This window comes from Haliaeetus albicilla, chromosome 2 (assembly GCF_947461875.1).
Source record: "Haliaeetus albicilla chromosome 2, bHalAlb1.1, whole genome shotgun sequence".
NCBI lineage: Eukaryota > Metazoa > Chordata > Aves > Accipitriformes > Accipitridae > Haliaeetus > Haliaeetus albicilla.
Genome location: NC_091484.1, coordinates 17,113,121 through 17,140,033, shown reverse-complemented (window position 1 = coordinate 17,140,033; position 26,913 = coordinate 17,113,121). Strand labels below are relative to the sequence as shown.

Sequence of the window (26,913 nt, the reverse complement as noted above, 5' to 3'; positions counted from 1 at the left end):
ATCTCCATAAGATTAGTTTAGCACTTAATCTAAGGGAGTCAGTGTCTCTCAACTAATAAATATCCTGATCCTGCTCTTATTAACGCAATATGAAGAAAATGGCAAAATGGAGCATGTGCATGAGAAATGAGAGGACAGAAGGAAAGTTAGGGATTGATGAGTAAAACTTGCATAACAGCAACAATCCCAGTTTGCTATCTGCTGTCTGTTGTGTATTTTGCTGGTGTAGAGTTACAGGTCAATACTAAGAAGTATTTTAAATTGGTTATTTTGACATGGATAGACAAAATGAAGGAAAATGAGGAGATGTGTGGAAAGAAAGAACCCCTGGCTGCTGTTTGCATCTAGTTCTTAAATAGAGGTTGTCATTTTTTCAGTGTTATTCAGCTCATGAGGTAAACCAAACATTTTGCCGACAAAGAGATTGAAGCATACAAAATGGCTTGCACAATTTGCCATGTACAGAGCTAAGAACAGAATCCAGGCTCTCAAACATGGTGCATAATGCCTAGTCTCTATGCCTGCTTGCGTCACCCCTCTCTTATACCTGCACAAGCGTCATTTGCAGAGCAGATCTGGGTGAGCAATGTATGACAAGATGGTAGATCTAACAAGCCAGGAATAGCATGAAGATCTTCAAGGCAGGGATCAGAGACTTGCTTTTGATGTGTTGGAAAGGGCTAGGGGAGCAGTACAGAGGTTGAAAGATGAATTGGGAAACTTCCTGGTTAAAATAGCCTTGGTGTAGGAAGCCAGACAGGATTTATGACCGGAGGAAGCAGTTTACAACAGTGTAGGTAAGGTTTGAGGTAGGTTTTTGGACTGCAGCCTCATTATTTTGAAGAAAGAAGTACCTACTCATCTTTGAAAAGTGAACTTGACTATGCCCTCCTGGTAGGAGTGTTTAGAATTAATGGTGAGGTCCAATTGTTTCAGTTTTATATTTGGTGTCAAAATTAAGAGGATTGTTTGCTTTGAGCACTGAATTTCTGGTACTGAGCAGGAAAGTCAGCCTGAGGTGGGCTTAAGTATCTTTCAGTGTCTTGATGAGCTTCGTCTGAGTGAGTTATAAAACATATTTTTGAAGCTTCCTCTATATGTTTTCTAGATCTGATTTTTATATACGCTTTTAGGACTATTTAATTGCATTCGGCTGCAGTCCTAGCATTGGCAGGATGAACTGCATACCTCTATCCACAGGTTGAACCAAACACTCACTGCTTAAATCCCCTCTCCATCTCCTGAGCTAGTCCAGGCAGACTTGCAGAAGAATGAAGCAAGAATCATGGCATTTCTTAGAAAAAGACTGTTTTCCAGTCAGTCATTTTTTTGGTGATGAGCTAACAACAGCTGAATTGGGATATTTTGTTTTTTAACTTAACTTCCTCTGCATAATGAAAAATCCATACTAAGGGAGACTTCATAATGCATTTGTAGATAAGAGGCGTGTAGTAAAATTAATCTGCCTAGATTCACTAGGGGTTTAGAATGATTTTAATTCCTGTGGAGGAGATAAGTTGAATTAGTGAGTTTGGTACATCAGTGGTTATTAGGACACAAGCTCTGCATTGAGTATGAGTATATCCTATCATTGCCTGGCTGGAGGGGCAGCTTATGGAGTTATCTTGTGATGTAAGGTTAGGTATCATTTTTAGTGTAGAGGAGAAGAGTATTGTATGGGATAATCTTGAAGAGAAAGTACTAAAAATTGGTTTAAATATTCACCTACGTGTTGGTACACTCACTGGGTCCATCACATGCGGCAGAGAGTGGGTTAAGTGCCTTTGCAGATGCTTTCATTCTGGATGATAATGGGGACTTGGTGAACGTCAACATTCAAAACAAGGATCTGGGTATTAAAGCAGGGCTTACTGGGTGACTGATAGATACTAAAATGGCAGTGAGCATGTTTCTTCCTATTTACCTGAATACTAGGCATGATGGGGTTCAAGACATTAATAACCATCTCTGGATAGTACACAAGTACAAAGCATTTTATCTCAAATGCTGAAGGTTGTGTGTGGATATACATAGAGATTGATAATGTCTCAAAGCTACAATTTTTGTCACCTTTACAGTTAGTTTTTATTCAAGTATAGCTACTTGTACAGGATATGTGTCTGTATTTTAATATGTATTTATTTATCATTCATGCCATTTCAAAAATTACTATACTAGCGCTGGGAAAACTATAAAGAATACAGCCAGAATGATCAGAAATGTGAAAAGTGTTCAGTATGAGAAGAGGCTATTTTAGGACCCTTCTAAACGAAGGAGAGATACCTGATGGCAGATGTATGATACTGGCCTATAAAAGTCATAAAAGACACTGAAAAAGGGAATAGGAAATGGTTGTTTGCAGCTTCCTATAGGGAAATTGAGAGCATCTAATGAAATGATAAGAGTGGGTTTAAAACAGGCACAAGGGAATTTTTTTTACATAACTAAACTGTGAAACTCATGTACCACAACTCTGCGTTACGGAGGTTAAACACTGGGGTGCTGAAGGTGCATCCGATTGTAGCTGCCAAAAATGAATTTGTGGATACATTTTCTCATGCAAGAATGACTGTCAAGCTGGGCAGGTACATCCCAGGAAGCTGTGGCGTGTGTGCCATATAGCTCTGCTTTCTGTCTTGTCCAAGTGTCTGCCACTGGTCCTTGTTGGAGATGGCAACCTGGTCTAAGTGTTTGTTCTGGCCATATATGGCAGTCCTTATGTAGCTAAATTGCTTCCCTACTAAGAAAATTATTTTCTTAGTATGTTCGTGTCTTAGGAGGAAGTGTTTAGGGTAAAATTCCAGCTTCTTAAAGCAATTTAACAATTCTTTAGTCAGGGAACTTTCTCAGATTATAATGGCTCTTAGCTGTATTCCTCAAGTATATGTAGGAGATTCACATGCATTAGATTTTGGTTAGATAGCTTAAAAGTAGAGTAATTTGTTGATAACAAAATGTTTATACTGCATACTTAATTCATGAGAAATTATTTGCTGGAGTATGGATGGTAGTTACTGATGGCTGATTGCTACTGCCAGGGTGCTTAGAGGCAGAACGCCCTGAAGATTTCTTGTCAGTCCAATGGTGTTTAAATTGTGTAGTTCATCTGGAAGAGAGACTATATATCTTCATGTTTACAGACACTGCATATCATTGGGGACTAAATACTTTCCTGATCTAGATTTTCTGCAAGTACCATTTAGATTAACTGTAAGGGGAATGACAGTCTGGGGGAGCTTTTCAGTAAGAACAGTGGGTTCACGTAGCTTCCTTAGTTTTAAGATGGAGCTGATTGGTTTATATAATATATAATTGCTCTAGAATACGATATGTCTGTCAGAGTAAGAGAGGGAATGTGAAAGGTTAGCTTTATTTACTCTGTTTCTGTGATTTTTTGCTCATTTTATCTGCAAAAGATTTAAGCCCAAGTAAAGACACACATCTAGAAAGAATATGGGAATCTAGAATGGGAGCCATATTTTGGAAAGCAGGTTTCTGTACAAACTATTTGAGTCTGAGCTTCCAATGGGATGCTTTTATCAAAATGGTTATGCAGTGTTTGCATTCATAAACAGAAGAATGTCACACAGGAAAAACAGTGTAGTATTTTGCGGAGGAAGCTTAAATATGTATTTGTTTTGTTGAACAAAAAGTAAACAAAAATGTAAAATTCTCTATTAAACGTGTAGCTTTTCTAAGTAAAATGATTTGTCAGATTTAATTGCTAAGACTGAAATATGTGATATTTCAATTTTACAGCATCTTTCTGCAAAAGATTCCATGCAGCCTTCTGAAGAGAAAGTGGGTGCTTTCACAAGGATAATCGAAGCAATGGGTTTCACAGGACCACTGAAGTACAGCAGATGGGTAAAGCATTCATTTAATAATTCTTTTGGTTGTTTGATACTTTCAGATTTCTAAAAAGCAAACCAAAAAAACCCCACCTTTTTTCTTATGATAGGAGCACTTAATGGAAAAGTTCTAATTATTACCCATGTAAATTCCTGTTTTGTGATGGGAGGAATAATAATCCATAGCTTGAACCTCCCTTGATCTGTGCATTGCCATCATTGACATAAGTAGGAATATTTTATTTGGTTTGTAGAGTCTTAAGCCTTCTTGAATTTCTTCAGATATCTTATTTTTCACTTCATTTGTGCACCAAAGAACACAGTAACAGCCTTATTAAGTCAAACACCTACGTAGACCATCATCTTGTCTCTAATAATGACCAATTGCAATTTTCTAGAAAGAATTTAATTACAGGAAAAGCATATTGTGATACTTTTCTCGTGCTCCTCCAGCCCACAATAGTTGTCTGTTTCAGAACTTCCTGCATGAAACTAGACATTTTTCTGTAATATCTGTTGGATTTTTCATCTATAAATTTGTCCAGTTGCACTTTGAACTCTTGTAAGTTTATAGCATTCAATATCGGGGAGTTCCATAGCTTGAGTACCCATTGGGGGAAGACATACAGTTGTTTTCAGTTGGTACCTTTTAATTTTGTACTTAAAAAAAATGGGGATTATTCTTTCCTTGGAGTGTATGTTCACATTCTCCCTTCCACTGATGATTTTCTAGACTCATATATTCCATAATGTCTTAGTCTTTCTCTGGTCCGAGGAGACGTGGTCTAACTTGTTTCTGCTGTTGAGACTCTTTCATGTTTTGATTTGTGTTGCCCTTCTCTGAACCTCTTTCAGTGTTCTGTATTTCTGTGACAGCAGGGTCTCCCAAATGGGCAGTAGTGATATATGTTATGATTGCTGTTTGAGTCGCTGTTCAGTAGTAGCTGACTAGGGCAGAGACAGAAATAGGTCCTCCTCTTTCACATTTTTTAAATAGTATTTTCATTAAGCAGTTGTTAACATTGAGTAAATGAGAGCAGTTCTGTACAAGACACCTTCAGTTCCTTATGCAGAAGAAAAAAGGCAGAGATGAAATTCATAATTTCTTTGCTCTGAACTAGGACACAGTATAAAGGAGGGAGAGGAAAAGGCAGCTTGAAGGAAGGGCTGAGCCTAACAGTGCAGGAATTAAAACCTATAAAGTGCTTTGAATATCTGCAAGTGGAGTGGACCTCCCCCGAGACTGATCTGAAACTGTTGCTGATTGCATCTCACTCCTCAGAGAGAAAATATAAAGAAAAGATAACTGACACTTAAGGGGGTTAGGTATTTTGGTTAAAATCAGTTGCTTTTAATCAGGTGATGCTAAACCTCATGAGAGAGTAGTTTCTCTCCCATGTGCTTGTGTACATATTGTTGTAATAAAGATTCTTGTTAGCTCTAAGTGTTGATTCAGAGTTCTCCTTAATTGCTACTCTTTACTGCCTGCTTTTGGCTAGGGAACTTGGGTTTGGAGAGAGTTATTTTGTGGTTAGGGCCCAAGAGACCTGAGTTCATTTTTGGCCTTGCCAGTGCTCTTTCTGAGATCTTAGGGAAGTTTCTTAATATTTCTCTGCTTTTTTCCATTTTCTTCTCCCTTCCCCCACACCTCTTCTACACCCTAAAACTTCCATGATTAAATTTCACCAGTTTCTCCTGTGTTACCTGCCTTATTTAAGGGCTGGATTGCAGGGACTGTTCTTTACAGTATGTTTTTAATGTCTAGTAATGCCTGGTCTGGGGCAATGGCTTTCACTGGGGAGATCTCTACTCCCAGGCCAGGCAGCATTACCTTTAAAAAGGAAACCTTCAGAACTCCAGTATAAATTATTTTAATGCAAGAAGTTTAAATGTACACTTGATTTTTGACAGAAGCCTGAGATTATTGAATAAGAAAAGTAATGTCTTCTGTGTTTCCACAGCAGGAGATCAGTTGCAACTTTCTTATTTTTCTTTTGGTTGGAGGAGACACAAATAATTACTTTGGTAATTTGAAGTGCCATTTGACAGGCATGATGCTCATCTCCGTTGCATAGTGAGCATTCAGATGATCCTTAGTGTATGTCACTAAAAATAATTAAAAAAACAAAACAAACAAAAAAAAAGAAAAAAACCCAAACCAAAACAACCCAAACCCAGTGCTGCTTCCTGGCTTAGATAGGGGAGTGGGCTCTGGAGTTTTCAAATTTTTTTTTTTTTTTTCCCCTTGATGTTAGTAAACAGGAATGGCTGACAGCTCTTCTCTTTACGGTCTTTGCTATCAATTATTGTGCCGTTTGAAGCTTCAGCACGTGTCTGATATAGATGATGCACTGAAGGTGTTTGTGGTGCAACGGCAGGCCAAGAACAAAATTAGAAGTGCCAAAGCACCTGAGTATACCTCACGTCATTCATTATTTGGGATTCCTTTCTCTCTTGTGAAGCTTAGTTGGTCAATTTTCATAGGAAAAGAGGTATTTTTAGAACATGTCTGATATGTCACTTCTTTAATATTTAAAACTTAAATTATACAAACCACTTTGAGTGGTATACATCAATTAAAGTTTTTGGAGGAAACCAGGAATTGTGAATTGGCATCTTTGGAGTTTCTGTAAGGAAAGCCATTTAATTTATTTTTCTGTAATGACAGTATTATATTAAACTAGATTTGGAAGTGTATTCAAGAAGCCATTTAATCATTTTTTTGCTTCAAGGCAAGATTGATTATACTTGTGTCATTCGTGGGAGATATAATAGTTTGATGTGCTCCTGAAAATCTCAAGTGATTGTGATTCTCAAAAGAAGTCTTTTCAGAAAATGATAGTGTATGTATTTAACAAAAGCAGTAGTGTACACTAGCTCTCATGATGAATACTTTAAGTATTGTCTTCTCTTTTTCTTTAGAAAATTAAGGTAGCAGCTTTGCGCATGTACACATGCTGTGTGGAGAAAACTGACTATGAGGAATTTTTTAACAGTAAGTAATGGACTTGATGGTATTTGGACTATTGCCCTGGTGAGAGAACTTCTGATGAACATTCATTAGACATATTTATACCGATAAATATGACAGCAAAAAGACTTGTCAGACCCTAATGGTGCATGGTCAACTAGAAGCTGATTGTACTACAGGATTCCCTTAAGCTCTGAAGTGGCAAGGGTTCAAGGGCAGATTCTGGAGTCTGGGACTGTTACATTTTGCCTGCTGCAATGGAGAACAAGAAGAAGGGTGGGATAGGTAAAACCCAGAATATCCTGGAGTTTGAAGGATATTGACTTTTTTATTACTAGGGTTGTGATAAACTAAGAATCCTGGTATCTCTTCCCTTTTTACTGTGGTCAGATGGTCTCTGTGTCCTACCCTGTCCCACGACCAGTTGTGAGAAGGTCCAGTATAATTGGGGTGCAGGTATGAGAACCATCCCTGTCCACTGACGCACAAGTTTTTTTATGATACAGGGTCAGTTAGATCACAGGGTCCTACCTGTCTCTCTCCCTCATGGCTGGGGCAGTTTTGGCTAAAACTTAAAGCCTTTCTATGTTTTACTCACCATGACAGCATTAAACCAGGACATGTCTCTTGACTGGGTAGAGAGTATGACTAGAACAGGGACACAAGTCCCTCCTTTAAGTATATAGGAATATTAAATTGGGGTGGCTTTTCCACATTGCATGTAGTTTTTTAGCTATTAGCTAAAAAATCTGTTGCTGTTTCTATTAGTATCAAATCTGTCTGGGGAATGGGGAAGATGTGGTTTTGAGACTTAGGTAAGCTTCAATAATTTTTTATTCTTATGCGAATTATTTCCTGTGTCAGTGTGATTTAGCTGTTAGTAAACCCATTACCTGGATCTGGCCTGTCACCTGAATCCTTGAGCTACTGAATGCTTTCTTATGGCTTTACAATGCATCAGCACAGGTTGAATCTGCTGCTGCTGCCTCTTGAGAGATCAGCTGCAGGGACATCTGTGTGTTCATCTAGTACAGAGCTTATTGAGGATGGTTTGGTACATGGTGTTGCTGCTGCAAGATTTTTCCAATGGTTTTCAGAAGGTTTTCCAAAACTGTGATGTGGTTTCAGCAGTTGCAGGAGTGACAGAACTCTGTGAGCAATAGGATTCATCAACAGTGTTCAAAAAATTAGAACCTCATTTTTCCTCTGTGCACACCTCTCCCCAGCTGTGTGCCCTCTCAGGCTTTCTCAGATAAGTTCTCTTCTGTTTGTCATATTTGCCTCTCAAATAGAGGCTTTGCTATTTTTAACTGGTGTTTCACTATCTCTGCTTAACAGGTTAATTGTACAAAGATATATAAATGTTGCCCTAGATTAAAATTTAAAGGAGTTTCAAAGTATGACTGTGAAAAAGATACTGGCACAGATTTTCAGGCTCAGTACTGAGTAAAATTACTTCAGTTGTATTCTTGATATTGTCTTACTGTTTTAAAGAGAAAATTCTCGGAGCTCCCCCTCACTTTAAACATATCACAAACAGCAGGCAGCCTTTCCTTCAAGTTTCACCGCTTTCTCCAGAATGTCCTCATTGGTCCTTTTGTCTTTTTGCTCTCTAGCGTAAGTTGTAGCCAGTCCATCTCTGAATTTACACCCAGGGAAACCTATGTTTGCATTGACTTGAGACTGTTGTGACGTAAGGAACAAGGTAGTTTGTTTTGCTGAGGTTGACAGAGAGTGTGATGCACCTGTTGGTGTTATAAGAACACCTGTAATGTTGGGGTCTATAGTTGTGGTTCCAAAGAAATCATTGCTTTCATATAAAAACAGATATAAGAAGTTTCTGTTACTTCTGTCTGCTTACAGCTGCAGCCGCTTGGGGGATTAGCTTTAACATTTAACAGGCATTTGATCCATGTTTAAAAAGTAGTTCCCCTAAAACATAGACTGTGTGACGTGGGCAGGAACCTTTTAAATTGATTTTGCCAATGAAGAAGCTTTAGGTTGCCTGTGGTTCCATGGGCAGCTGAGTCGAAGTAGTGGCCAAAGGGAAAAGGCTCACTTCTCCATCTTCTTCTGCCTGTGTTCTGGACTGGACAATTATCATGTCATCTGGTGAACTGTTTAGGTCACTGAAAGACCTGAAACAGCCCAGTTTTTTACTGACTTACTGTTTTGCTGTGTTAGTGAATTAAAGTGGCACATGGAAGTGTCTGATGGACAGCAGCTGTGGCATAAAGTAGGTGGTGAGGAGTACATGGTTCAGAGAAGGAAACGTAGCACGAAGCAAGATACCCAACTTTCAGTTCAGTTCACCATGTCCTCATCAAACTAGGTCAGTCAGGAGCTGTTTTTTTCTGTTCTGAATTGCTCCTTTTTCAAATAAAGATGGGCATCACTTAAGGCAGGACTGCAGCTCAGTTCCAAAAGAGCAGCCTGGGGGACTAGCAAGAACAGGAAGCAACTAACTCTTAACTCTTTCCCTTTGTGATGCAGCAAGCACAGATGTGCCTGAGACTATGCTGATGTGGGTGCTGCACACCCGCATGATGAATTGCACAGCTTAGGAACCCTAAGAGTAGTAATGGTGCTACATGGGACCCAGCTCCAGTCTGCCTGAGCCAGAGCTGACTGTATGTAGACCTAGCGGTGTATTTATGCTTTGCTGCCCCCAGCACTTCTGGCTCTAGTTGCATGGTGTTGAGATTGTTGAGATATCCAAGTGAACGGCACAAAGTCAGCTCTGGTCTCTGGGGAGCTTATTAGGTTTTTCTGTGCTGTTTGTGAGAGTTGTTAACCTACTGAGCTGGCCTTGGAAACTGTACATCCATGCATGTGTAAAACCATTTGTGGGCTCATTAACCCTGTGTGATCAGAACCAGTTCTTTGTCAAGCCTTCTTCATTTTTTCTGGATGTGTTTTTTGTGGTGTGGTTTTGTTGTGGCACGAATAACAACTGCAGTTGTTATTATGGACCTTATGGAACTTGGATTGGTATGTGGATTTTGTCAGGTAGCTCTCTGACAGAGGTGACATAGAGTGTCACTGGTGTTGAGGACTAGGACACTGATAGCATTTCATGTCTTATAGGCTATCTTGCTATCTCAGTGCATTTCTACTGATACCTAGTGAAATTTCTGAGACCTTCTGTTATGCAGTATGAGCCCTGTGAACTGCCTTTCCCTGTATTATGGCTGAGAACAGCAGTTTCCAAAATACGGGCTATGGATATGCAAGTCATGAGGCTGCTGTAGTATATAAAGGAGGTGCTTTAATTGAGACTCTCTAGTATTATACTGCAGTTAATTTTATTATACCTGCCATTCTGTTGTCTCTTTGTTTTGTGATCATCTGTGGACAAAACTTTGGGAACTCTGCTTTAGAGCCTACCTCCCAAATGTCTGTATATAGGAAGTTGAGCTGTTTTAGGACTTTAGCTGTTTCTTGTTTAAAGGGGAATAGCGAAGTAGCAGAGGGAATAGCAAGATTACTGGTGCCAGGCTTTCTATGCACAAAGCTTGCAGTGCTTGGGTAGTTCTAACAAAATGAAGGGGGTAGCCACCTGTGAGGAGAGTGTTTCATGCCTAAACTTATACTTGAAAGGTCAAAACAGCTTTTAGGATCAGGTAGGTGATACTGAGAGCTGAGCTGAATTTTGATGAACATCGGGTGTAGGGCTACCTTGAATTCATCTTGAACTGTTTATACTGTTAATTGCTGCACTGTCATGCAGCTGCAGTAGTAAAGAACTGGCCCTATCAAAACAGTCTTTCAGGTGGCTCCTAGTAGGGCCGCCAAGCAGCTTGAAAGGGCTGGAGTTTACCTACAGGACTCTGGATTCTTCTGTCTCCCTTAGCCCATCAGGTGCCCTATAGACACTTGCTGCTATCTGTAGTGCTCAGGGGAACACTGACGTAGTGCACCTGTTTTTTTTTTTTTTTTTGCGTGATAGGGGGATATTATCCCATTTTGTACTGCCTAAAATTGTGGTAGTGGCAAAGATGAGCTATCATGAAAGAAAGTCCACATTCAAGTTTTGCATCCCTTACCTGATGAATTTTAAGTGCAGAATATGACTGGAGGAAGAGGTATGTCCTCATAATCCTGAGCATTTGTGTCTGTTATCATATGCAGACATATGAACAGGATGTGTTTTGTGGGCAGAACAGATTTATTCCCCAGCTGATGATAATCACAGTAATTTCATGGGTAGCTTTACCATCAGACATTTTTTTCTGTATCTAACTATTCTGAAGGGAATAATTTTCAGTTTAATTAGATGATAGATCTTTCTCCCCAGTTAGTTTCCCAGAATAAGGTGTTCCAAACCCCCATATTTTAAAATTGCATTCTTTTTAAAAAGCTGGTATCGGAGGGCAAGCTTGTTGCTTTAAAGATGCCATCCTTCCTTTAAATTTACGACGTAGGCAGTCCTGATACAGAAGTTAAAAAATGAATTATAAAAATAGAAGTGCAACACTTGGAAAGTTAGAGAAAAATTTTTTCCCTCCTGGGTACTGAATAGGTCTTTAAAAACTCCGTATTTCCAGTAGTAGAGGTGTGAGCTATGCTTTCCACTGAAGAGTGATTTCTGTGGTGGGAGATTGATATGTGGTAACTTCTACTTCAGAAACCTCTGTCTGTTGAACTAAGTGTTTTACTCTGAATCTTGCCTGTGGAACCTTCATTTAATGACATAGTTTGATTAATTCAAGCATTGTGTACTCTTGCCCTAGTTAGAGATGCCTTGGCATGCGTTTAGGTCCAAGTAGTCATCTCTAGGCACATGAGCTATTTCTAATAGGAATGAGAGAGTCAAAAGGGGAGAAGGGTGAGGGAAACTTGTGTTTAATCTCCAAACATAGGCTGTTAGTGTTGTTATACTGTCTTAGAGGTGACATAGGTGATGTATGGGTGCTGATGCTGAGGCTTGGCACCTCCTAGGCACTGATGGAGTCATCTCTCTGAGGAGGGAGGAATAGTGATGATTTCCTTGGTTCTTCTGGTGGTTGCCTGACCATAGTTGGCATATAAAAAGAAAGAGGCTATGAAGAGTATTGCTTCGTGATCCAGGTGAATCTCTTTGGTAATACTTGAGAGCTAAGAAGTATAGGAGTCAGGAAGGAATATATTCAACACAGAAAAGATAAGGTTGACTTCCTTTGGGCACATCTGACTCGAGAGTCTGTTTCTGAATATTCTCTGGCCTTCTTACAGCTAGGTTTGAACAGTCCAGAAGATGGGACCAAGTGCTGGGTAGGCCAAGGTGACTGTGTTAAATCCTTCTCATTAGGTACTCCTCTTAAAAACTTCTCCAGAAAACAGATGTAGAGGTGACTTCCTAGGAGGAAGGTTTAAGATTGATAGGAACTGAAGGACTTAATGTGCACATAACCCATAGGTCCATGCTTTTCAAGCATGAGGAAGAGGAATATAGTTTCTGTGCCACATAGCCTAAATCTCCAGCCTCACATCCTAATGGCATGTGCAGATCCATAGTATAAACATGCATATGGATAAACCATCTCTGGGACACCCAGTGGCTATTGGAGTAGAGCTAAATTTGGAAACAGAGATTTGTTTCTGTGGTTCGTTGGTGGTTTTAATCGTAATGTAGAATGGCTAGAGGCAAGGTGGGCTCAGAGTGCTGGGGGTTGTACAGCCGTGTAGGAAATCAGAACAGCAGAGTTGGAGCAAAGACCCAGCTAGCACAGTATTCTGTCCCTGGCAGGAGGCAACAGCACATGTTAAAGAAGAGTGTAAGAACAGAGCACAGTGTCTGTTGATACATCCCTGTTATTCTCTACTGCTTTGGAACTTCCTGAGCCAGAAGCCAGATGTTTGTCTAATTCTCCATTTTGGAATTTTTCCTCCACCTGTAAATGTTATCTAAGTGACTTCTAAACACATGAAATCTTTTGGAATCTACAGCGTCCTGTGGCTGCATGTTCTAGAGTTTAAGCACAAGTGTGATAGTAAATGATGTTTGCTTCTGATATGTATGTACTGTTTAGGGCCAGAAATTAAATTATTAAATTGTATTTAGATTTTGGTGTAGTGAATTTCTGTTAGGAGCAAAACATGGCAAAATTCATATTAATACTTAGTTTTGTTTTTGTGTTTTTTCCCCCTCCCATCAAGGGTGCCAAATGCCTGATACTTTGAATTCATGGTTTCTAGTAGCCCAGCTTCATGTCTGGTAAGTGAAAAGTAAAATAGTAATATAACTATTTTCAGAAAATAGTGTGATATATACCTTAATGTGAGAAAAAGTAGGCTCCATGGTTATTGATAATAGTGGTTATATTCAATTTCCTAATTACTGAAGTTTAGCAGTTTTCTACTAAAGAACAAAAAGTCCCATAGAGAAGCTAACATCTTTTACATCTCTAAATTCCTCAGTAGTAGAATGATCTTTGCCATGAGTTTTCTAAAAGCCTTGCTCAGCCTATGTGGAAAAATCTTACTTGGGTGTTTTAGGAAAAGTTTAAATTTATGTAAAAGTCATTTAAATTGGGAGAATTTGTGGTGATTGAAGTTGCTGCTCATCAGAAACATTTAACATATTATAGCACTGGCATTTATTCTTGCACCTCTGGAACGTACATGCAGGTTGGTGAATGCCAGCTTGGCTACATGTAAAACTATTTAACACCTTAAACCTTTTTTACTTTTTCATTTGTGAAAACAGTAGCCAAAAAAATCAGGTTTTCATCTAGCATTACATACTTGTAAAGGTCAGAGGGATGCACAAGGGAGTACAGTAATTTTTGTTAAGTGCCAGATCTTTCAGGAAACTGAAGGCCACAGACTTACATTCAGCTATCCAAAGGCTGAAAGGAAGTTTGTACTGAAATACCTGCACTTAAGTATAGGCCCCTTATTTACTTCCCTCCCTTTTTTCCCCTTCCCTCCTTTTAATTTCCTGTCTCCTTAATATATTGAAAGATGGGGCAGCTCATTTCACTAAAGAATGAATAAATTAGCAGAACCATTGAAATTATAATCAGTTAATGAGATCAGTGGAATTGAGTAAGGAAGAGCCTTGAGATTTGCAGTTTATATATTTCTTACTGTTCCCTGTGGAAAAAAAGGCTTAAAAAAATTGATAAGCTAATAATTCATATCAATATTTGGAAACCTACTGCAATAAATACTCAAAACCAAACTGTTTGTAAGTATCTCAGGAAAAACAAAGAGGGGTAACATGAATCTGCAAAGAACACACTTTTTTTCACATCATCTTGATTTTGTATTGACAGGAAAATGTACCCTGTGATACACAGCATCAAATTCAGGATACATAATCTTTCATGACAGGCATAAAAATAAACAAGGGGACTATGATAGAGATGAAACTAGTATGGGACAGACACAAAAATTCGAAGATCAAAGCTACACTGGAGAAGGCCAAGAGTTGCCACACTTTGAGGCGGTGATATTAAGGAGACATTTAATGAGGGAAATTGAAGTACTCTTATGTTTAAGATATGGTGGACAGGTTGACAGCAATATACTATACAAGCACGAAGGAGCTAAATCCCTTTACTTCATATGACAGCAATGAAAATTCAAGCGTGGAGGTTAGCACTAAAGGTTAATTTTTCCAAGGTTTATGTGCCTGGCTCCTCCATGTTTCTGGCAGCTTGACCTAGGGAGTGCTGTCATACTGGACCATAAATGAGAGATCCAGTTTCATATTCCAGGATACAGAGAAGCCTTTGATAGGCCTGCTCACTACCTGGGTCACTGGGAGATGCTGCAGGCTTTGCTTGTGATTAGCTCAGTGACCAGGATCCTGACATGACATAATTTTGCTTTCACAGTCAGGTTTATTGCTATGTTCTCTGTGTTTCTCTTTCTTTAATCAGTTTTACCTCAGTGAAGTGGGAACAGAACATTATTGATACTGCTAGGTCTGGCAAGGTCAAGGACATCCTACCCCTGTCTGAAGGCTCCAATACCTCTGTCTTTCCTGCTGGACCTTTTGCCTCAGAGGCTAGAAACCTTCCTGATCTGGTGGCCAACACCCTGACCATCTAGATTCTGATCATCTGTTAAAGCATTCCTGTTCCCCCTTGCAATGCAGTCTAGATCACTTTCTGGTGTACTTACTTCTTCCCTCTTCTTCAGAGTTTTAGTTTCAACTGATCTAGAGTGTCTTCTGGTGCTGGAGAAGATGACAATTTTTCCTAGTTTGGTAAACCCCACCTCCTTTCTTGCTGTTGTCATTGCCCATCATGTTCTAGTGAACTGTGTTTCTGTGCCTTTTGCATCCCACCTTTTATAGACTTAAGGTGCTTGTTGGAGCATACGTTCTTGTGTTACAGATTCTGGTGGGTCCTCTGTTTGACTTTCTGGCTCTTGTTTCTTCTTGTCTGTGAATAGAGTTTTCCTGCTTGCCTCCAGTCAGAAAGGGGGGAAATTCAGGCTGTTGTGTTTAGCCTCTGTTTTTGCTAACTTCTTTCAAGATAATGTTCCTTTAGATACACTCCAGTGCCTTTCAATGCAGTACTAGAATTATACTTTAGAAAAGAAACCTATCAATATTCTTTCCTGAATGTCATGTTTTTATAGGCCATTTCTGTTATTTCAGGAGGACTCTTTCTTTATGCGTAGAAGTCCACACCTTTTAGAAAATCTCAACCTGTTCATCTCCACTGCTGCATCTGCCTTTTCCCATGCAGTGGCAGTCTAAATGGAGTATTGGCTGTGTCCAGAGCTGTTATGAAACTGCCAAAGAGATTACTTTAGTGACTGTACTAAGAAATGTCTCGGTGCAGGATGTATCATGTAGATACCTAGAGCTCCCTTCATATTTTCGCCACACCAAGTATGGTGACATCTCTCAAGTATTTAGGATGAAAATAGAGTGGTGCTGCAATTCCTGTTCTGAAAGACTCAAAGGTCTTTTGCAAGAATTCATCTGAGCATTGTTTTTCATAAGGAAGTCTGCACTTGAGAAAGTGTTGATCAGTCTGAGAGAGTCTGGAGAAGAACAAGAGCTGCCAAGTATGTAGAAAACATTTCCTGCAGGAAAAGATTTCTCACATTTGCATAGAGAAGACTGAGGATACCATACCATTTCAAAATGTGCAGCTTCAGAAGAAAAGGAACAAGCTCTGTGTTTGGTGATAGAGAGGCCAGGGAGAATGAGTTTTAAATTATATCAGAGGAGTCTTGCTTGAGAGAGGTTTTAAGAAAAAGTTTATCTGGAATGTGTTAGGCATTGAGTTGATCCTGCCTTAACATGAGGGAATGGGCTACATGGCCTAAGCAAAGGCCCCAAGGGGGAGGAAGACTGCACAGCCAGGCTCGGTTCTGTTAGCTTGCCCCAGCAAAGACCTGTACGTGGCTGTAAATAGAGTAGTTCGTGAACTTGCTAGGCTGGGGCACAGGATAACATGCAAACCTAATTAGGAAGGGTTCAGAATTCTGCTCATTAGCATTATTCATAGAAGTGTATGTCATAACGTACAGCTGATGACAGAGTTGATTCAGGAGGTCCCTTCTCCTGTCCCCCAAGTTGCTGGCCATTCATGAATGGGTTAAACAGAATAGAGCCTTCCAAAATTGCTGTTGATACTTGTGTTGTTAAGGCAGAGTAATTTTTCTGAACAAGTATAACATAGCCCCAGAAATAGTTGCTCTGGAGCAACTGAGGAAGCAGAAGTGAGTGGCCAGGAGCAGGGATAGCAGGAAGCTCTGAGTGGGCTTTGCCCGTAGAAGTATAATGCATCACCACATCTTGATTGCATGGCACCGAGCCACCTCACAACAGTCGACAGGGTGGTGTCGACTACCGCTTCTGGTATTTAAGCCAGTCTGTTGGCACTATGGGAATACTGACAGAAGCCATTGTAGCTGAGGCTGTTGTGGGAAACTGCTACATCTCACCTAAGATGGGTCTAGTTATAGATGCTCCTGTTCTTTTTCAGGCATCCTTTCATATTATTTTCTTCTAACATTATCTCTCTGCATAACTTAAATACAGCATAAGTTATCCCACCCAGCCAATGTCAGGTAGACAGCTTTCTAAAGATAGTTTGGAATAATTTTGCTTTCATGGTTTGATGAAGATGAATCAGCATTTGACTAAACTACAGAACAGATTCTGTAGTGAAACGATAAAATGTTTCACACTGTGTTGATCTAGTTAGAAGGTTTATAGTCTTTAAAGAGTCTGTGTCTTTTAAACCTCAGATGGCAGGTGTAGTAACAAACTACCAAATTTTCAAATAAACTGCAAAATTCCATGATCTCACTTGTGGTGCTGCAGAACAGCTCTGTGACAGCACTATGCATCCAAACACAGAGCTGCCTTTTAGGCTTTGTGGGTAGCAGGTTTTACTCTGAACACCACTCCAGTTCTGCTCATCAGTGACCAATTGTTAGCCATTGGTCTGTGCACTGCTCTCTTCTCCTGCTTCACCACTGAAGGCAGACTGGATAGGAACCAGTATTTATGCTTGGGAGGAGGTTTTCTTGCCAAGCCACTCTTATTTCCCCCACCCTAAGCTTCTGTATCCAGCAAGAGAAGTATAAAGATGCTTTTCTTAGCCCCAAATCAGTCTTTTTAACTGAGTCTTTTTCTCTTTGACTTGTTAAGAGTAGGTAAAAATTCGGGCTACAGTAACTCATACTAATTAAATTTTTCATACAGCTCAATTATGTAAATGCACAAGAGAAACAAAAGTTTTGAAACTGGTGGAAGTAAGACACAAAAGTTTTAAGCTCTTTGTGCATTTGCTTTGTGGAAGGACTGATAACTGGATGGCTGTTCTCTGAGTTCTGGACCACAGTTTTAGCTTTGTCATCCTTCTGTGAGCAAGATGAGGATTCATTTCTTGATACTGTCTTAATTGCATTTGTTTGCTGGGACAGTGGTGCTGTTGAACAGATACCGAGTTGTCACTGCCACGGTATAAACCTTGGGAATCCTTACACAGCTCTGTTTCCTGAGGTAGAAGTTGCCACAGTCTTCCCAATGTTTCTTTCTCTGACTGCTGCCCTTTCCCTTCTCTACCCACTCTCTACCCAGATTCTCTCAGTCACTCCACCCTTTGATCATTGATCCACTTGTCATGCCTTAGTCTCTCTCTCCGGTCTTCTGACCTCATTCCACCTGGCTTGTGTTGGAGCCCAAGCTGTCTCTTGTATGGCCAGTGTCATTTTCAGAAGCTCTACACCTAGAAATCAGACTCTGGTCCATGGGCTTTTCTTCTTTTAATTTTGGTGTCTCAGTTGAATGGCCCTTCTATGGGACTTAAATGTATGGTTCTAATCAGAATATAGGACTAATGCAGTTTTTGTTACCTTCAGTTTGTTTGTCTCTGTGACTCATCACTGGCAATAAGTTTTGTTTCATGTGCAGGTTAAAAAATACCTTTCCTTTACTAATGAGTATACCAGATAGAATCCATCAGAAAGATGGCCTCTGTCCTTTTACAGGTCAGCTCAACAAACGAGCTTCAAGTGTTTATGATTCTCCCTGTTGAGCTAGCATTCACAGATCAACAAATACTTTTAATGCCTGTAGGGAGGCACAGATCTTATGTGTACTGAAGAAATGAACAGATTAAAAAAAATCATCATTTTTACCTCTTAACTCTTGTGGCACATGCACTCTTGTTAGTATGCAACTGCTTCAGAAGGGCCTCCAGCAGCTCTGCTCTGTTGTTTTTACATAAGCTGTGAGAATAATTTCCTGTGAGCAGTTTGCCAACTGTAGCATGTCTCTATGCAAAGCAGTGACTTCTTTTGGCTCCAGTGTTTGAGCATCACCTTGTCTACAGTAACTCAGTCAATCCTGGACAGGTACTTCTGACTACATAGCACAGGAGCAGAGCTGATTAGTGAGGTAGAGAAGGTGGGACTGGTGATGGGACTGGTCTCTTAGCTTAGTCAATGATTAGCCTGTATTTCAGTTCACGCTGTTAGAGATGTTGTAAAAGAGGCAAAATAAAAGTTTTGTTCTGACAATTTATTTTTTAGACAGAACAGCAGCAATGAAGTTCAAGTGGCTTTAATGGTTAAAAAAAAGTAAAACTACTCAACCTGGTATTCTCATTAAGATCTCACAATGCACTTATAAACTTGTGAGTTCTTCTAGCATGTACTGTGTGTAGGCATTTTGCCAAGCGGTTGGACATGTATCCAAAGACCCCTGTAGTTGAAATAATTTAGGACATTGCTAATGTGAATTTGGGTGAAGTCTGTAACTTGCTTAAGCTTTCACAGCTTGGCTAGTTCAGACTCTTACAGCACTTTAGTATACCAAGCTGAATTACAGCTGGCTGGTAGCCTAGGATTAGACAAGACATTTGTTCCTGCTCCAAAGGGTGATATGTTCTTAAGGCTGAGGAATTTAGGTTGCAGTACTGTTTAACTAGATTACAGTACTGTCAGCCAGAATAGAGTCCACTGTCACTCTTCCATAGCTGGATTGGCCAAAATCCAGCAGATACAGCTCTTGAGTACAGAATAGAAAAGTTTGTGGTAGTTGATTTTAAAAAGATAAATAAAAATCTTTGTATGTGGGGTTTTTTCCTGAAAACAAAAACATATACTGTAAGGAGACTCTTAAATGAACTGAAATATATTTAATATACTCTTTACATTTGAAGAAAAACTAGAAGCTATGAATTTGGTGTTTATGTTCTTGCAGGATGTGTCTGGTACGAATGAAGCAGGAGGGTCGCACAGGAAAATACATGTGTCGCTATATAGTTCACTGCATGTGGGAGGATGTTGAACAGCGTGGTAAGGTGATGGGGGTAAGTCATCTTTGGTGTTGATAATCTTGATGATTCACATCTTTCAATGCTTTTGTAACTTTGCATATCTTAGAAGAATGCCTGAGAATCAACCTGTAGCTGCTTGTTTATTTCTTTATTAGCTTAAGCAGGTATATGTAGCTCTTACTCCTGACCATTCAGTCCCACAGCTGTACTGCTTGTTGTATTGAGCAACTGAGATTGTTTCTGAAACTGTACTACAGCCTGGATGAAGATACTGATTTGTCTGAAAGTAATTAAATTTCCACGTGGTTTGCCATGTTATTACAGAAATGGATGCTGCTATAACAGAATGGGCATTTGTGGATAGGAATAAGCAGCTGACATGACTGGTGCCAAATGTATAACCACAACTTAAGTAATTCCAGCAGAGCTTTTGAGTTTTCTCAGTATCTGGGATGGTGAGTGTCCTGGGTTCAGCTGGGATAGAGTTAATTTTTTACAGGAACCTGGGAGGTGGGGGGGCATAGCCGGGGCAGCTGACCTGAACTGGCCAAGGAGCTATTCCATACCATGTGACATCATGCTCAGTATATAAAGGGGGAGCGGGCCGGGGGGTGGGCTCTTCTTTTGGGTGGGGGAAGTGGCAGAGCGTCGAGTCCCGGGTGGTGAGCAGTTGCACTGTGCATCACTCTTTTTGTGTACTTTTTCATTAGTACCGTTGTTGTTGTTGCAATTTCTTTGTGTTGTTCCAGTAAACTGCCTTTATCTCAACCCTCGAGGTTCCAGGTTTGGTTTTTTTTTTCCTCTCCTCCGTCTTCCCCCCATCCCACCGGAGGGGGGCGGGAGGAGTGAGCGAGCGGCCGCGTGGTCCTTTGTTACCGGCTGGGCTGAAACCACGGCAGTGAGTAAAAGGAAAGTTGAGGGACAAGGTTTTTATGTTAAGTTCCTGTACATGACTATAACTAGTCATTAGTTTGTTTTTCATTTTGGATTCTTAGTGTATCTAGTCTTTATCACAAAATAAACGTTGTAAGGAGAGAGTAGCTCCAAGCATAGTTCATTTGCAAGTTTGAAGGAGGAACAAGGTTGGATCTTTTTGGCCTGTTCTGAGGAAGGTTATGCTAGTTAGTTGTAATTGTAATTTCTGGCCTTGAAGTCTGTAAGTGTGTTTCTCCAGCCTTGTGTTGGTGATAGCCTTCAGAGAAGGCAGTGCAGCAGCAGTGGATGTAGGAGATAGTTTTCATAACCCCAGTGTCACAATGGTGACAGAAGACTTGATGCAGTCGAGGATGCCTATGTTCAGGGCACTTCTAGTGGGAGAACAGGGCTGGGAAAGATCTCCTATGTTGTGGAAAAAGAAAAGAATTGTTCAGTGATTAAATAGACATTTGTCTGTGATTAAAATAAATTAGACTGTTAGAGAAGTGACAGTTTTCATATAGCAATAATGGCATATTGTCAAGTCTTAGTTGTCAGCCATGTTTGGAGAGGCTGCTATGGTATTCCTGTTGGTGACAAACAAGGGAATTAGCTAGGGATTTAGGATTTGGTATGCGATCACATTAATAATTCAAGAAGTTTCTCTGATCTTTTATTTTGTATGTGGTTTTAGAAAGTGTTGAATTTGGTGTAACTTCAGTTATTCCATCAGCAATGCCTTTTTTTTCCTAGTTGTTGGGAATTCCGTAGCTTTACTATGTTACAGCTTGCTTTTAAAGACAAGTCATCCTCTTAATCTTCTTTTGGATTAAATCTAAATTCTGGCATCTTAGAATTTCTTGCTACATTAATGGGCTTCTGTGAATTCTGATATGGGAATCTCCACTTTCCTGGTCAGATGCCATAAGGCAGTGTGAGTGAGCCTAGACAAATTAGATCATAATACCAGAGAAAAAGATTGAATGAAATAGCTAATGCATTTTTGTCCTTATCCAATTGATGCCTTCCATATCATATCAGTGGTTGATTCTGCTTTCTGTAGGAACTGGAGACAGCTCAGATCTTTATTCTGAGTGTAAATTTAAGGCTGCTCTTCTTGAAAAGTGGAAAACCCCCCCCACCCCAAAACCCCAGCCAAATGTCCCACCTCCCAAAGTGCCCCCCCCCCCCCCCCCCCCCAGTATCTTCAGAGATCTTTTGATTTCATCTGTGCACAGGGAGAACGCTACTTTGGAACAGAAAATTATTTCTGTTCCTTTTGACCCTAATTTTGCCTTATATGAACTAAGCTCAAGTGCCATTTTGTAGTTTTCCTTGCAGGATTTGAAGCAGCAGCAAACAGCAAAGAGAAGCAAAGCTAGCTGTTTTCTACCTTTGCAAGCATGCAGAACTCAAAAGTAAAGCATGGTGTAAGTTTAAACTGTATTGAGATTTTTTTTCAGTAAACTTTAAGGGGAAAAAAAGATAGTGCTTACAGTCAGTTCTTTGTAAAGGGAAGCACAGGGTTTCCATTTCTGCAAACTAAACCGTTCCATTGCTCCCTAAAATTCCCCAAAGTGTAGGAAAAAACCCACCAGTGTCCTTATGTTTTCATCCAGTCTGGAGCCTCAAATGTTAATACGTGAATATTATAACGGTATGGTTGCTGTATGATGCAACTATAAGGAGATCTTAAGTTGTTTGAATGCCATTCATTCTCTGCCTTGGCAAGTTAGGCATCTTTTCAGTTTATCTTTGAATTTAAATTTTGCAATCTTTGTAATAATGATCATGCAATGTAATAATGAGCATGCTTAGTTTGCAATAATATGATTCTTATAATACATTTTTGACTGTAACCTAGTGTTAACATAGCTTTTATGTGGCAATAGCTGATGCTTAAACGAAGTTTGTACACATTTAAAGGCTTGATCTCAAAAACAGTTACATCTGTGTGTATATTTAATACAGTTTAGCTGCACAGAGGCCCATTGATTTTAATGAGACTCCTTGTGAGAGAACTTGAACTCTTGAGGTAACAGCTAACTAGACCAGGCACTAAGGGTGCGTAAGAAAGCATAGTGAACTCTCCTAGATTGTAAACTTGGAAATTAGGACCGTTCTCTTCCCCATAGTGTTTGTAAAGGCATAGGGCTTTCATAATCTTTTAGTGATTTTTTTTTTTCTTTCATCTTTTAATTATTCCTAATATTTCAGTCATTATTTTGTCAAGATGAATTAACTTTTTAGTCTCTTCTGCTAGTATTTATTGTATGTTAGATGAAAATAATTTATGCATTGATGTCTGAAGAGGTTAGCTGTTCCTTTGCTCCTTATCATTGCTGTATTTTCCTTCCTTGGTGCTAGTGATCATGGCTTAATATACCACTTCACCCATGCCCTTGATGGGCAGTTCCCATTTCTTCCATGCTTATTCACTCTTCTTCACTTACTTTCCTCCCCTTCACATGGATATGCCCTGACTGAACTCTTTCTCATATCTCAGCTTTAGCAATTACAAGGAGTTTTAAGTGATAAGTAAGTAAAGGGCAGTTACCCTTGGTGTTAGATTCTACTTACTAATCTTGATGTATTTATCCCTAACGGTTCTTTTAAAATGAAGCTGAGGTAATGACAAAGGGTTTGTGAGCTAATTGAGGAATATGTGTAACAGCTATTTATTTTCAGGTAATTTAGTCCTGCAATCAGTATATATTCTACCTCCAAAAGAAGATAGTTAAATATATCAAGGTAGGAATAGTAGATAAAAAGATGATGACATTCATGTTCCTCTGTTTATACTTTCAAATTTCAGAATCTGGGCCTTTCTGAGAGGGAAGTTAAATGAAAAGAAACTTTACTGAATACTTTTAGGGCACTAAGTTACCATCTTCATAGCTCTAGGAGTTAGGAAATTCCACTCCCTGCTTTTTCTGTCATGTAGGATATCAAAGTTCAATATTTAACTCTGACTGTACATTCCTGTATTGTGGTATAAGTGACAGAGCACCTGTATGAAATTGCTAGTTGGATGCAGTTAGTTTAACTTGATGACAGACAAAGCTGCAGTTATTCATAGAATTGTAGAATGGTTTGGGTTGGAGAGGACCTTAGAGATCATCTAGTTCCAGCCCCCCTGCCATAGGCAGGGACACAACTCGTTTCCGTATCCAGCAGCAGTTCCAACACTTGATGCAGAAAATGATACTATATTCCTGAATTGATATTGATGGTTTATTAAAATATGCCATCTGCTCTTAAATATACAAGTTCATGGGAGCCGAAAGTGATAGAATGTAAGGCATTTTAACTACTAATTTACATCAGCTCTAACTCCAAATGGAGTTTGTATTATTTCAAAACCTGGTTGTTAAAATTGCTGAGATCTAAATCTCAGCTACAAAGTTTTGGGACCTGTTAGCCTGAGCTCCTTCAGCACTCCTGAATGTCGGCAAGAGTCAGAAACCAAAACTTGACACAGCTGTAAAAACACATAGAGAGCCTGTGGCCTCAGCAAATTCTACTGGTGCAGGCATATTTCAGGTATAAATTTTACTCTACTGTCCCTAGTACTAATGAAGTCAGTTTCTTTTGGTGGGTTTGCAGCCAGGTGTGTCCAGTTCTGTGGCTAACCAGTGCTCTTTACTTAATTTTTCCACTAGTGACATTTCTATCAAACTTTAAAAACAAACAGAAAAATTGGCTTGATGCAATGGCTCAAAGTGTTAATAGTAACATTAGGCTGGGTAAAAGACTTCCTTTCGATCCTACTTTGCCAGAGATCTCCACCTTGTGGCTTGCAGTGAATAGATTTATACTATGAAAACTGGCAGCTGCCTAATCAGTTTGTAAGGGGACTTCAGTCAGTACTAGAAATTGCTGCTATTTGTCTTGCTAACAGAGTTCTTTAGCAACCTGTATATTGTGTTTTAGTAACTGTGTGTATAAAAGCAGTTGTTATAAGTTTATTTTAATACCCTTAGATGAAGCTGCAGAGTTGGTCAGAAGGAATTCTAGATGCTGGAGTTCCCTGGAGCAGGATTTCAGCTGATAATTGGACAATCGATATGAGGTTAAAAAAAAAAAAAAAAAGGACCCTCCCCCCCCCCAAAAAACCCCAACCCAACCCCCAAAAACCAAGCACCAAAAAACTTCAACACCCCTTCCCTACCCCCTCCCCTTCCTCCAAGAACCCCATACAAATACTTCTGGGTGCAATCGCATACTATCTTAGAAAGATCCATCAGGCTTTATTCAAATACCTGTAAATTGTTGTAGGCTCATTTTAACAGCATTAGTCTTGTGTGTTGTGGTGGTATTCTGCTTCTGAAATAAGTTTTTTTCAATGCAAAATAACAATTCATTTTATAACCATACATGTTCTAAAAGCTGTGAAAGAGATAAGAATAGGAGGGGCTGTCAAGCCCAGTGTGCCAAATCTGTTCTAATTTATCTTAATCTCACTTTCCTGTTCTCCCACCAGACTGCTTAGACCCCTGCCCCCTTTTTTTCCAGGAACACATCTAGGTGTCTTTTGAATTCATTTATTGGCTCTGCTGTGCATAGCACAATACAGTCTTTGTTATACTTTTAGCTAGAGTTGTTTATATACAGTGACCCATAATTAGCTCTTAGTTACATTGGTGTACATCTGAAGTAATGCCATCAGAATCAATAATGTGGTTCACATCAGTGTAACTGAGAGCAGAATTTAGCTCTGTGAACTTGAACACTATTTTCTGTCTTGATAGTCTTTTCACAATTAGAAGACTTCAGATGATTAAAAATGCCATTTTACCTTACAGTAGCTACAAAACTTCCTAAATTTGATATAATTCAGTTTAAGTTATTCTTACTGTGGAGAACAAAAAGTCTGACGCTTCTAACTAAAGACTCAGAAATCACAGTCAGAGTGAGACAACTAAGATTCTAGAATGGCTTTAGAATAGGACAGGGTGTAAAATTGATAGAATTTTAAAATAGAACTTGATCTTTGAATTGAACTATTGCAGTTGATTCACCTACAATGGGAAACTACTATCCTTGAACGCTCAGGGGGTCCTTTTCAGGCCTGTCTTTAAAGTCTGATGGGAATTCATGGAATCAATTTGGGATGCACAGAACAGAAATTACATTATTATGGGAGAACAGGGGCAGAGCTGGGGCAGAAGGAAAGTGTGTACAGTATTCTGGCAGTGCAGTGGAAGGGGGAGTTCAGATGGAGGAAGTGTACTGAAGCAAAACATTATAGAGAAGGTAGTGATTTTGACGAAATGGATTGGGGTATGAGATAGAGGATAGTGTTTAGTACAGTTTAAAAAGGTTTTTAAAAACCTATAAAACTAAAGAGGAAAAGTTTTAGTTTCAAATGGTCTATGTATATTTTGAAATGTATAACTTTATTAGGACGTTTTAGGGAGAAAAATGTTATGAGTTTTTTAATGACTATTTAGAAAATGTAATATATAGAATCTTACCAGTTTCTAGTGTTCCCTTTTTTAAAACAAACAAAAAAAACCCCCCAAAAAACTTGCCAAAGTAGTGAGTTACAAAGTTGCTCTGTGTGTGTTTTGTGCCTTTTTTGTTTAATAGGATACCAGGCATTGTAATGATATGTTTTAACTGAACTTAGTGTTTTAAGAACATCACAAAAGAAATAGTTCATCAACCCTTTATCCTTTCTCAGAGAGCTTGAAAGTTCACAGCAAGTTTCAGTATTTTGTCATTTCATAAATGAATAATAGTATCAGGTCATAGTAAATTCCCATAGTAAATTCAGTAAATTTGATTCTGGAAATCTTAATAACATGAATATGCAGGAAAATGCATGTATATGCATGTATGTTGAAAATATCTTGATCATGATGAGGTCTGGAACAAACAGTATTGCATGGTGATGCAAATTTAGCTTTACCAGGTCATGAAGTTTTGAAATAGGGGTCTCTTTCTCATGTTGTTTTTAATGTAGTTGTTCTAGAACCAGTACCTGTGGAAATAACACATCTGGCTGTCTGAAATATAGGCATGTTTGGGGCATGCCAAGTATACCTGCTGTTGAAATCAAGGTATAATATATGCTTGGGTGCCTTTCAACTGGCCTGCCCCGGTTTTCTGTGGAGTCTGGCATAAAAAAAGCAATTTAAATTTCCCAGATGTGTTGGATCCTGTTACTGTAAGGTAGTGTCCTTGGTCTGTCTTGTGCCTCCCTCTGGTTCCTGCAAGATGTACACTGGAAGCTGCCTTATAGCACCTTTTCTAGAAATACCTTTCTCATTATTCCCCATTGTCCTGGTTTCAGCTGGGATAGAGTTAACTGTCTTCCTAGTAGCTGGTACAGTGCTATGTTTTGAGTTCAGTATGTGAAGAATGTTGATAACACTGATGTTTTCAGTTGTTGCTCAGTGGTGTTTAGACTATAGTCAAGGATTTTTCAGCT

At 39.3% G+C, this 26,913-nt stretch overlaps 1 protein-coding gene across 2 annotated transcripts in view; it reads left to right on the top strand.

Moving 5' to 3' along the window:
• UQCC1 (ubiquinol-cytochrome c reductase complex assembly factor 1) overlaps nucleotides 1-26,913 on the top strand; it is a 51,728-nt gene that overhangs the window by 6,117 nt on the left and 18,698 nt on the right. For both annotated transcript variants that reach the window (XM_069807852.1, XM_069807843.1), the window contains 4 exons: nucleotides 3,760-3,867; nucleotides 6,774-6,846; nucleotides 12,961-13,018; nucleotides 19,487-19,595. In XM_069807852.1, the coding sequence (XP_069663953.1) occupies nucleotides 3,760-3,867; nucleotides 6,774-6,846; nucleotides 12,961-13,018; nucleotides 19,487-19,595 (348 nt within the window). The remainder of the gene's footprint in view (nucleotides 1-3,759; nucleotides 3,868-6,773; nucleotides 6,847-12,960; nucleotides 13,019-19,486; nucleotides 19,596-26,913) is intronic.